Source organism: Diaphorina citri, unplaced genomic scaffold (genome assembly GCF_000475195.1).
Source record: "Diaphorina citri unplaced genomic scaffold, Diaci psyllid genome assembly version 1.1 scaffold2284, whole genome shotgun sequence".
Lineage (NCBI taxonomy): Eukaryota > Metazoa > Arthropoda > Insecta > Hemiptera > Psyllidae > Diaphorina > Diaphorina citri.
In genome coordinates, this window is record NW_007379709.1 from 16,321 (window position 1) to 28,602 (window position 12,282).

At 40.5% G+C, this 12,282-nt stretch overlaps 1 protein-coding gene across 3 annotated transcripts; it reads right to left on the reverse strand.

The window, feature by feature from the left end:
• Positions 1-1,270: 1,270 nt before the first annotated feature.
• On the reverse strand, positions 1,271-2,056 carry LOC108253602. Of its 3 annotated transcripts, XM_026830383.1 has the most exons (3): positions 1,946-2,056; positions 1,702-1,813; positions 1,271-1,527 (listed from the first exon to the last, which is right to left on the reverse strand). In XM_026830383.1, exons 1-3 carry the CDS (start codon positions 1,998-2,000, stop codon positions 1,287-1,289), a joined length of 408 nt encoding a protein of 135 aa, XP_026686184.1. In that variant the 5' UTR covers positions 2,001-2,056; the 3' UTR covers positions 1,271-1,286. The 3 variants fall into 3 exon arrangements, with proteins under 3 accessions (XP_026686184.1, XP_026686183.1, XP_026686182.1); XM_026830382.1 differs by lacking the exon at positions 1,702-1,813 and having other exon boundaries at positions 1,271-1,639; positions 1,946-2,031; XM_026830381.1 differs by lacking the exon at positions 1,946-2,056 and having other exon boundaries at positions 1,702-1,924.
• Positions 2,057-12,282: the final 10,226 nt, after the last annotated feature.

The following is a 12,282-nucleotide window of genomic DNA, read 5'->3' on the forward strand; positions in this document are numbered from 1 at the left end:
TTTTAAAAAAAAAGAATTTAAAAAAAGGGACTTTTTAAAAAAAAAAAAAAAAAAAAAAAAAAAAAAAAAAATGGCAATATGGCACTTTGGGAAAATATGGCATTTATTTTTTTCAAAACATGGCAAAAAATTTTCAAGAATCAAAGGGAACTATTTTACATTTTTCCGAGAGAGAGGGAGTGGGAGATATAGAATAATGGGACAAGGTTGATTGAGTGGAAGTGTTTGAAGTAGGAAGGTAGGTAGGTAGGTAAATAGGTAGGTATTTCTGACTTATCTCTATCTTCCAGCCTGCTTGAATAACACGTTCCTAATATTTGACTAATGTCACCCTACCTTCCTAACTTACTGTCTAGGTGTCTACCTTACCGTACATTGACCTACCCTACATTCCTACCTTTCCAATCCTACCTTACCTCATCCTACCCTACCAATCTAACCCTAAATTTTACCTTCCTAAATATCTACTTACCTGTCTAACACTAAACTACCTTAACTTACCCTACCGTACATTGACCTACCCTACATTCCTACCTTTCCAATCCTACCTTACCTCATCCTACCCTACCAATCTAACCCTAAATTTTACCTTCCTAAATATCTACTTACCTGTCTAACACTAAACTACCTTAACTTACCCTACCGTACATTGACCTACCCTACATTCCTACCTTTCCAATCCTACCTTACCTCATCCTACCCTACCAATCTAACCCTAAATTTTACCTTCCTAAATATCTACTTACCTGTCTACCCCTAAATTACCTTTTGGCCAAACTTTGTTTTAGTCTGACTAGACAACGAGAATTCCTCATAAAATGGAGTGTAAGTCTGCTGATCTACCTATCTACCGGCCACTGGCCAGCCCTTTCATGCCTATCTTCCTTACCTACCACCCTACCAAACAGTTTCAGTCTATTTTAGGGTACACTTAGCCTCATGATAGCAGCACGGAGACTAACCACTTTTATCGAAATATGAATGGGAAATTTCGAAAGTTGAGGGTCTTCTAAGCATTCCTTTACTTTGCATCTCTCTCTACGTCTTTCCTTTTCTCTCTCTCTCTATCTCTTTCCTTTTCTCCTCTCTCTCTATCTCTTTCCTTTTCTCCTCTCTCTCTATCTCTTTCCTTTTCTTTCCTCTCTCTCTTTCTCTCTCTCGAGGGCCAAGGACGGAAATGGAACTGTGGGTATCTCTCCCTTTATCTCTCTCTCTCTCTCTCTCTCTCTCTCTCTCTCTCTCTCTCTATCTTAGCTAAACGGAACTTTACTCCACTTCTCTTCTGACTACTTTTCATACTGTTTTACGAACTCTTTTCTTCTTTTGATATTCTTATCACTCAGAAGCGGTTTCTTCTTTTTCACAATAGCATGGAATTTCTCCCTGTTGAGAGCTCGGGCTATTGTCCATTTACTGACTTGGGTCCCTGTGTCCCTCTTCAAGGCTTCGGCGGCTTTAGTTGCCGTACCGGCTTCGCCCAGGGTGACATATCTCACAAGCCTGCGGTGCTCTTGAGCTGAAAGCTTCCTTGGACGCCCTGTATTGACCTTGGTACTAGCAATTCCATGTTTCTTTCTTATTCTCTGGGCTGTAGAATGCCCAATATTCAATATGTCTGCAATTTCTCGATTCGACAGACCTTTTTCAAGGTAGCACCGCACTTTATTCCTCACTTCACGGTGCTCTTGAGCTGAAAGCTTCCTTGGACGCCCCGTATTGACCTTGGTACTAGCAATTCCATGTTTCTTTCTTAGTCTCTGGACTGTAGAATGCCCAATATTCAATATGTCTGCAATTTCTCGATTCGACAGACCTTTTTCAAGGTAGCACCGCACTTTATTCCGCACTTCATCTGTCTTAGCTTTCATGGTTACAAACTAACTAAAATTACGATTTTTTCCTTGCGGCGTATTTGAATTTTATATTGCTGCTCGATTCGAAAGACCTTTTTCAAGGTAGCACCGCACTTTATTCCTCACTTCATCTGTCTTAGCTTTCATGGTTACAAACTAACTAAAATTACGATTTTTTTCCCTGCGGCGTATTTGAATTTTATATTGCTGGTCAAAATTAGTTCACCAAAAGTTTTCGTTTCAAAAGATTTTCATCGTTTATCGATGTTATTCAGGGTTCTGTCAAACGGTGCAAAATTGAACCAATCCGATTTTTAATCCAAATCATTTTTGTATTTTTTGTTTGTTTTTCTCTCTATCCGTCTCTTTTTTCTCTCCCTCCATTCCTTTCTTCTTCTTCCTCTTTTTTTTCTTTCGCTCTTTCTTTTCCTTTCTCTCTCTCTCTCCCTTTTTTCTGTCCTCCAGAGAATAGAGAGGTGAAACTATTCGAGGGAGAGAAGGAGACATTCCAGATCCTGGTGAATTTGATAGAGAGAAAATATCAATAAAATTTATCGACAGACTGTCGTTTTGGATTGCCAAAACGACACAGCATACTTCTCAAACCTAATTGTTCCGAGTAAATTTAAAATGAGATTGGAATGATTAAAAGGTAAGGAAGGAAGTTAAACTCATTTTAAATTAATTAATACCTATGAACTCAAAGCGAGAAAGTTTTAGCTAACACTTCAGTCGTTAATTTAAGACCGGTTTTAGCGTCACCTGTGTTAAGCTACGCCGAGCAAGGCCAATAAATGGATGGGTGACTTAAAGGAATAAAGGGAGAACGGGCTCTATAGTCTTGTTTTTAAATCATTACATGACAGTAAAATCAAAAATCAAATCAATAATAATAATAAACTGAATATTAAACAAATTAGGTAGGTACATAGGCACTGATTTTCTTTAACCACGATCGAATAACCTACGGGCTAAAAAATTCCCGGAGGGACGGGCCCAGCTTGTTCTTTCTTCTTCTGCTTCATCTTCCTCCTTCACTTCCACTTATTTTCTTTTAAAGTTCATTCTCGAAAAAAAGGAAGTCAGAAGGAAAACAAGTAATCTGTTTGAACAGCATAAAAACTAACCCCGTAATACGGGCTAAAAAATTCCCGGAGGGACGGGCCCAGCTTGTTTTTCTTTCTTCTTCTGCTTCATCTTCCTCCTTTACTTCTACTTCTTTTCTTTTAAAGTTCATTCTCGAAAAAAAGGAAGTCAGAAGGAAAACAAGTAATCTGTTTGAACAGCATAAAAACTAACCCCGTAATAAAATCCGACGTAAAATATGGCGGGTAATGTTCTAGTTTTATGACTTGCTAATCAAAGGGAACTATTTTACATTTTTCCGAGAGAGAGGGAGTGGGAGATATAGAATAATGGGACAAGGTTGATTGAGTGGAAGTGTTTGAAGTAGGAAGGTAGGTAGGTAGGTAAATAGGTAGGTATTTCTGACTTATCTCTATCTTCCAGCCTGCTTGAATAACACGTTCCTAATATTTGACTAATGTCACCCTACCTTCCTAACTTACTGTCTAGGTGTCTACCTTACCGTACATTGACCTACCCTACATTCCTACCTTTCCAATCCTACCTTACCTCATCCTACCCTACCAATCTAACCCTAAATTTTACCTTCCTAAATATCTACTTACCTGTCTAACACTAAACTACCTTAACTTACCCTACCGTACATTGACCTACCCTACATTCCTACCTTTCCAATCCTACCTTACCTCATCCTACCCTACCAATCTAACCCTAAATTTTACCTTCCTAAATATCTACTTACCTGTCTACCCCTAAATTACCTTTTGGCCAAACTTTGTTTTAGTCTGACTAGACAACGAGAATTCCTCATAAAATGGAGTGTAAGTCTGCTGATCTACCTATCTACCGGCCACTGGCCAGCCCTTTCATGCCTATCTTCCTTACCTACCACCCTACCAAACAGTTTCAGTCTATTTTAGGGTACACTTAGCCTCATGATAGCAGCACGGAGACTAACCACTTTTATCGAAATATGAATGGGAAATTTCGAAAGTTGAGGGTCTTCTAAGCATTCCTTTACTTTGCATCTCTCTCTACGTCTTTCCTTTTCTCTCTCTCTCTATCTCTTTCCTTTTCTCCTCTCTCTCTATCTCTTTCCTTTTCTCCTCTCTCTCTATCTCTTTCCTTTTCTCCTCTCTCTCTATCTCTTTCCTTTTCTCCTCTCTCTCTATCTCTTTCCTTTTCTCCTCTCTCTCTATCTCTTTCCTTTTCTCCTCTCTCTCTATCTCTTTCCTTTTCTCCTCTCTCTCTATCTCTTTCCTTTTCTCCTCTCTCTCTATCTCTTTCCTTTTCTCCTCTCTCTCTATCTCTTTCCTTTTCTCCTCTCTCTCTATCTCTTTCCTTTTCTCCTCTCTCTCTATCTCTTTCCTTTTCTCCTCTCTCTCTATCTCTTTCCTTTTCTCCTCTCTCTCTATCTCTTTCCTTTTCTCCTCTCTCTCTATCTCTTTCCTTTTCTCCTCTCTCTCTATCTCTTTCCTTTTCTCCTCTCTCTCTATCTCTTTCCTTTTCTCCTCTCTCTCTATCTCTTTCCTTTTCTCCTCTCTCTCTATCTCTTTCCTTTTCTCCTCTCTCTCTATCTCTTTCCTTTTCTCCTCTCTCTCTATCTCTTTCCTTTTCTCCTCTCTCTCTATCTCTTTCCTTTTCTCCTCTCTCTCTATCTCTTTCCTTTTCTCCTCTCTCTCTATCTCTTTCCTTTTCTCCTCTCTCTCTATCTCTTTCCTTTTCTCCTCTCTCTCTATCTCTTTCCTTTTCTCCTCTCTCTCTATCTCTTTCCTTTTCTCCTCTCTCTCTATCTCTTTCCTTTTCTCCTCTCTCTCTATCTCTTTCCTTTTCTCCTCTCTCTCTATCTCTTTCCTTTTCTCCTCTCTCTCTATCTCTTTCCTTTTCTCCTCTCTCTCTATCTCTTTCCTTTTCTCCTCTCTCTCTATCTCTTTCCTTTTCTCCTCTCTCTCTATCTCTTTCCTTTTCTCCTCTCTCTCTATCTCTTTCCTTTTCTCCTCTCTCTCTATCTCTTTCCTTTTCTCCTCTCTCTCTATCTCTTTCCTTTTCTCCTCTCTCTCTATCTCTTTCCTTTTCTCCTCTCTCTCTATCTCTTTCCTTTTCTCCTCTCTCTCTATCTCTTTCCTTTTCTCCTCTCTCTCTATCTCTTTCCTTTTCTCCTCTCTCTCTATCTCTTTCCTTTTCTCCTCTCTCTCTATCTCTTTCCTTTTCTCCTCTCTCTCTATCTCTTTCCTTTTCTCCTCTCTCTCTATCTCTTTCCTTTTCTCCTCTCTCTCTATCTCTTTCCTTTTCTCCTCTCTCTCTATCTCTTTCCTTTTCTCCTCTCTCTCTATCTCTTTCCTTTTCTCCTCTCTCTCTATCTCTTTCCTTTTCTCCTCTCTCTCTATCTCTTTCCTTTTCTCCTCTCTCTCTATCTCTTTCCTTTTCTCCTCTCTCTCTATCTCTTTCCTTTTCTCCTCTCTCTCTATCTCTTTCCTTTTCTCCTCTCTCTCTATCTCTTTCCTTTTCTCCTCTCTCTCTATCTCTTTCCTTTTCTCCTCTCTCTCTATCTCTTTCCTTTTCTCCTCTCTCTCTATCTCTTTCCTTTTCTCCTCTCTCTCTATCTCTTTCCTTTTCTCCTCTCTCTCTATCTCTTTCCTTTTCTCCTCTCTCTCTATCTCTTTCCTTTTCTCCTCTCTCTCTATCTCTTTCCTTTTCTCCTCTCTCTCTATCTCTTTCCTTTTCTCCTCTCTCTCTATCTCTTTCCTTTTCTCCTCTCTCTCTATCTCTTTCCTTTTCTCCTCTCTCTCTATCTCTTTCCTTTTCTCCTCTCTCTCTATCTCTTTCCTTTTCTCCTCTCTCTCTATCTCTTTCCTTTTCTCCTCTCTCTCTATCTCTTTCCTTTTCTCCTCTCTCTCTATCTCTTTCCTTTTCTCCTCTCTCTCTATCTCTTTCCTTTTCTCCTCTCTCTCTATCTCTTTCCTTTTCTCCTCTCTCTCTATCTCTTTCCTTTTCTCCTCTCTCTCTATCTCTTTCCTTTTCTCCTCTCTCTCTATCTCTTTCCTTTTCTCCTCTCTCTCTATCTCTTTCCTTTTCTCCTCTCTCTCTATCTCTTTCCTTTTCTCCTCTCTCTCTATCTCTTTCCTTTTCTCCTCTCTCTCTATCTCTTTCCTTTTCTCCTCTCTCTCTATCTCTTTCCTTTTCTCCTCTCTCTCTATCTCTTTCCTTTTCTCCTCTCTCTCTATCTCTTTCCTTTTCTCCTCTCTCTCTATCTCTTTCCTTTTCTCCTCTCTCTCTATCTCTTTCCTTTTCTCCTCTCTCTCTATCTCTTTCCTTTTCTCCTCTCTCTCTATCTCTTTCCTTTTCTCCTCTCTCTCTATCTCTTTCCTTTTCTCCTCTCTCTCTATCTCTTTCCTTTTCTCCTCTCTCTCTATCTCTTTCCTTTTCTCCTCTCTCTCTATCTCTTTCCTTTTCTCCTCTCTCTCTATCTCTTTCCTTTTCTCCTCTCTCTCTATCTCTTTCCTTTTCTCCTCTCTCTCTATCTCTTTCCTTTTCTCCTCTCTCTCTATCTCTTTCCTTTTCTCCTCTCTCTCTATCTCTTTCCTTTTCTCCTCTCTCTCTATCTCTTTCCTTTTCTCCTCTCTCTCTATCTCTTTCCTTTTCTCCTCTCTCTCTATCTCTTTCCTTTTCTCCTCTCTCTCTATCTCTTTCCTTTTCTCCTCTCTCTCTATCTCTTTCCTTTTCTCCTCTCTCTCTATCTCTTTCCTTTTCTCCTCTCTCTCTATCTCTTTCCTTTTCTCCTCTCTCTCTATCTCTTTCCTTTTCTCCTCTCTCTCTATCTCTTTCCTTTTCTCCTCTCTCTCTATCTCTTTCCTTTTCTCCTCTCTCTCTATCTCTTTCCTTTTCTCCTCTCTCTCTATCTCTTTCCTTTTCTCCTCTCTCTCTATCTCTTTCCTTTTCTCCTCTCTCTCTATCTCTTTCCTTTTCTCCTCTCTCTCTATCTCTTTCCTTTTCTCCTCTCTCTCTATCTCTTTCCTTTTCTCCTCTCTCTCTATCTCTTTCCTTTTCTCCTCTCTCTCTATCTCTTTCCTTTTCTCCTCTCTCTCTATCTCTTTCCTTTTCTCCTCTCTCTCTATCTCTTTCCTTTTCTCCTCTCTCTCTATCTCTTTCCTTTTCTCCTCTCTCTCTATCTCTTTCCTTTTCTCCTCTCTCTCTATCTCTTTCCTTTTCTCCTCTCTCTCTATCTCTTTCCTTTTCTCCTCTCTCTCTATCTCTTTCCTTTTCTCCTCTCTCTCTATCTCTTTCCTTTTCTCCTCTCTCTCTATCTCTTTCCTTTTCTCCTCTCTCTCTATCTCTTTCCTTTTCTCCTCTCTCTCTATCTCTTTCCTTTTCTCCTCTCTCTCTATCTCTTTCCTTTTCTCCTCTCTCTCTATCTCTTTCCTTTTCTCCTCTCTCTCTATCTCTTTCCTTTTCTCCTCTCTCTCTATCTCTTTCCTTTTCTCCTCTCTCTCTATCTCTTTCCTTTTCTCCTCTCTCTCTATCTCTTTCCTTTTCTCCTCTCTCTCTATCTCTTTCCTTTTCTCCTCTCTCTCTATCTCTTTCCTTTTCTCCTCTCTCTCTATCTCTTTCCTTTTCTCCTCTCTCTCTATCTCTTTCCTTTTCTCCTCTCTCTCTATCTCTTTCCTTTTCTCCTCTCTCTCTATCTCTTTCCTTTTCTCCTCTCTCTCTATCTCTTTCCTTTTCTCCTCTCTCTCTATCTCTTTCCTTTTCTCCTCTCTCTCTATCTCTTTCCTTTTCTCCTCTCTCTCTATCTCTTTCCTTTTCTCCTCTCTCTCTATCTCTTTCCTTTTCTCCTCTCTCTCTATCTCTTTCCTTTTCTCCTCTCTCTCTATCTCTTTCCTTTTCTCCTCTCTCTCTATCTCTTTCCTTTTCTCCTCTCTCTCTATCTCTTTCCTTTTCTCCTCTCTCTCTATCTCTTTCCTTTTCTCCTCTCTCTCTATCTCTTTCCTTTTCTCCTCTCTCTCTATCTCTTTCCTTTTCTCCTCTCTCTCTATCTCTTTCCTTTTCTCCTCTCTCTCTATCTCTTTCCTTTTCTCCTCTCTCTCTATCTCTTTCCTTTTCTCCTCTCTCTCTATCTCTTTCCTTTTCTCCTCTCTCTCTATCTCTTTCCTTTTCTCCTCTCTCTCTATCTCTTTCCTTTTCTCCTCTCTCTCTATCTCTTTCCTTTTCTCCTCTCTCTCTATCTCTTTCCTTTTCTCCTCTCTCTCTATCTCTTTCCTTTTCTCCTCTCTCTCTATCTCTTTCCTTTTCTCCTCTCTCTCTATCTCTTTCCTTTTCTCCTCTCTCTCTATCTCTTTCCTTTTCTCCTCTCTCTCTATCTCTTTCCTTTTCTCCTCTCTCTCTATCTCTTTCCTTTTCTCCTCTCTCTCTATCTCTTTCCTTTTCTCCTCTCTCTCTATCTCTTTCCTTTTCTCCTCTCTCTCTATCTCTTTCCTTTTCTCCTCTCTCTCTATCTCTTTCCTTTTCTCCTCTCTCTCTATCTCTTTCCTTTTCTCCTCTCTCTCTATCTCTTTCCTTTTCTCCTCTCTCTCTATCTCTTTCCTTTTCTCCTCTCTCTCTATCTCTTTCCTTTTCTCCTCTCTCTCTATCTCTTTCCTTTTCTCCTCTCTCTCTATCTCTTTCCTTTTCTCCTCTCTCTCTATCTCTTTCCTTTTCTCCTCTCTCTCTATCTCTTTCCTTTTCTCCTCTCTCTCTATCTCTTTCCTTTTCTCCTCTCTCTCTATCTCTTTCCTTTTCTCCTCTCTCTCTATCTCTTTCCTTTTCTCCTCTCTCTCTATCTCTTTCCTTTTCTCCTCTCTCTCTATCTCTTTCCTTTTCTCCTCTCTCTCTATCTCTTTCCTTTTCTCCTCTCTCTCTATCTCTTTCCTTTTCTCCTCTCTCTCTATCTCTTTCCTTTTCTCCTCTCTCTCTATCTCTTTCCTTTTCTCCTCTCTCTCTATCTCTTTCCTTTTCTCCTCTCTCTCTATCTCTTTCCTTTTCTCCTCTCTCTCTATCTCTTTCCTTTTCTCCTCTCTCTCTATCTCTTTCCTTTTCTCCTCTCTCTCTATCTCTTTCCTTTTCTCCTCTCTCTCTATCTCTTTCCTTTTCTCCTCTCTCTCTATCTCTTTCCTTTTCTCCTCTCTCTCTATCTCTTTCCTTTTCTCCTCTCTCTCTATCTCTTTCCTTTTCTCCTCTCTCTCTATCTCTTTCCTTTTCTCCTCTCTCTCTATCTCTTTCCTTTTCTCCTCTCTCTCTATCTCTTTCCTTTTCTCCTCTCTCTCTATCTCTTTCCTTTTCTCCTCTCTCTCTATCTCTTTCCTTTTCTCCTCTCTCTCTATCTCTTTCCTTTTCTCCTCTCTCTCTATCTCTTTCCTTTTCTCCTCTCTCTCTATCTCTTTCCTTTTCTCCTCTCTCTCTATCTCTTTCCTTTTCTCCTCTCTCTCTATCTCTTTCCTTTTCTCCTCTCTCTCTATCTCTTTCCTTTTCTCCTCTCTCTCTATCTCTTTCCTTTTCTCCTCTCTCTCTATCTCTTTCCTTTTCTCCTCTCTCTCTATCTCTTTCCTTTTCTCCTCTCTCTCTATCTCTTTCCTTTTCTCCTCTCTCTCTATCTCTTTCCTTTTCTCCTCTCTCTCTATCTCTTTCCTTTTCTCCTCTCTCTCTATCTCTTTCCTTTTCTCCTCTCTCTCTATCTCTTTCCTTTTCTCCTCTCTCTCTATCTCTTTCCTTTTCTCCTCTCTCTCTATCTCTTTCCTTTTCTCCTCTCTCTCTATCTCTTTCCTTTTCTCCTCTCTCTCTATCTCTTTCCTTTTCTCCTCTCTCTCTATCTCTTTCCTTTTCTCCTCTCTCTCTATCTCTTTCCTTTTCTCCTCTCTCTCTATCTCTTTCCTTTTCTCCTCTCTCTCTATCTCTTTCCTTTTCTCCTCTCTCTCTATCTCTTTCCTTTTCTCCTCTCTCTCTATCTCTTTCCTTTTCTCCTCTCTCTCTATCTCTTTCCTTTTCTCCTCTCTCTCTATCTCTTTCCTTTTCTCCTCTCTCTCTATCTCTTTCCTTTTCTCCTCTCTCTCTATCTCTTTCCTTTTCTCCTCTCTCTCTATCTCTTTCCTTTTCTCCTCTCTCTCTATCTCTTTCCTTTTCTCCTCTCTCTCTATCTCTTTCCTTTTCTCCTCTCTCTCTATCTCTTTCCTTTTCTCCTCTCTCTCTATCTCTTTACTAAGAAACGGAAGAGCTGGTCCGATTTTGTTGGCTCAATTGATCACTCTATGTCTTCTGGTGAGGTCTTTCATAGAATGGGTAAGTTGAGAAGTAAATATTCCCCCAGATGTATTTCTGCCATTCAAGATCGTAATAACCCATCCCTCCTGCTTTACGACAGTCTATCTATTGCTAACACTTTGGGTGAGCAATTCGCTAGTGTGTCTTCTGACGCGAACTACTCTGCTGATTTTCTCTCCTTTAAAGCAGCTAGTGAAAGCTCTCCCATAGATTTTGAATTTTCCAAGACTGATGAATTTAACTGTCCTTTTTCTTATCAGGAAATGATGAATAGTCTTCTGTCCTGCGGTTCTAAAGCGGCTGGCCCCGATGGCATTTCGTTTATCATGCTGAAGCAGTTACCTTCTGAAGTCCTGGAAAACCTCCTTCATGTTTACAACTTCATATGGACATCTGGAAAGTTTCCGTCTCTTTGGTCTGTAGCCACAATCATACCCTTACTTAAACCTGGGAAAGACCGCCATATCCCTGTCAGTTACAGGCCGATTTCTCTTCTCAATTGCTCAAGTAAAGTTCTCGAAAAAATGATTAACAAGAGATTATTTTGGTTTCTAGAAAATAAAGGTTATCTTAATAAATTTCAAAGTGGCGGTCGCTACAAGCGTTCCACCACTGACAACCTTGTTGTTCTTGAGCATGAAGTGACCCAGGGACTTAAGAACAAAGAGTTTACTATTGCATCGTTTTTGGACGTCCAGAAGGCGTATGATATGACGTGGAGGTATAAGATTCTAAAGAAACTGCAAGCGCTTGGAATCTCAGGTTATCTTCTCAGATATCTCTCCAAGTTCCTGTACAATAGACGCATTAGGGTCAAATGTAATGGCATTCTTTCCGATACATTCCTACTGGAGAACGGAATCATTCAGGGGTCGTCTCTTAGTCCGTTACTTTTTATCGTTTTTATGGATGATTTACTTGATATCACACAACTTCCTATGAGGAGCCTGCTATTCATAGATGATTTGCTGGTAGTCGCTAGAAGCAAGTCTCTAGACACATTAGTCCATCGATTTCAAATCACTCTAGATCGATTACTTCTTTGGTCCAAGAAGAACGGGCTTGTCTTTTCTTCCGATCCTAGCAAATCCATGTGCATTAATTTCTCACGCTCTCGTAATCCTCCCTCTCCAGTTTTGCTTTATGATGGCAGGCCCCTAAATTTTGTGGACAAAACAAAATTTTTAGGGTTAGTCTGGGATTCTAAATTATCATGGCTTCCTCACGTTAATTATGTTAAGCAGCGGTCCCTGTCAGCCCTCAATGTACTCAAAATGGTCTCCAACAAGAAATATGGAGTACGCAGGTCGACCCTGCTACGCCTCTACAAAGCATATGTTTTGCCGATATTCGATTACGGATGTATTGTGTATAATTCCGCTAGGGATACGTCGCTAAAAAAACTCAACCCGGTCCATAACCTAGGTATCCGCATTGCAACGGGCGCCTTGCGTTCCAGTCCTGTCCACAGCCTGTATGTTGAGTCAGGTGTTCCTCCTCTTCCCCTAAGGAGAGAAAAACTCACAATGAATTATGTAGCCAAGATCGCTTCCTGTCCTCTTAATCCAGTGCACACTCTCCTGATAACTCCTAATTTTGACGTAAATCTCTTTCCCCCAAATAAACCTCCACCACTGTGTGTGCGGTTTAGAAACATTCCTGCTTTCTCCGCTGTTATCCTCGATAGTGTCTTTCTTCCGTACATTAAACACCTTCCTCCTTGGTCGTTCGATGTACCTTCCTATGACAATTCGCTTGGCTTCGACAGAAAAGATAATATCTCCCCTGTTGCCTTCCAACAACACTTTAGGGATTTGCTGGGCTCCAAGTACGCTGATTTTACACCGTGTTATACCGATGGTTCCAAATCTGCCAACGGCACAAGTTGTGCTTATAGCATCAACAATCTGATTGTTTCGTCGACCTCGCTAAACCGGGTTGTGTGCGTGTACTCCTCTGAGCTCATCGCTATTCATCTGTGCTTGGAGCATTTGAAATTCCTTCCTTCGTCCCACTTCTTAATCATTTCGGACTCTAAGAGCGCCCTTACTGC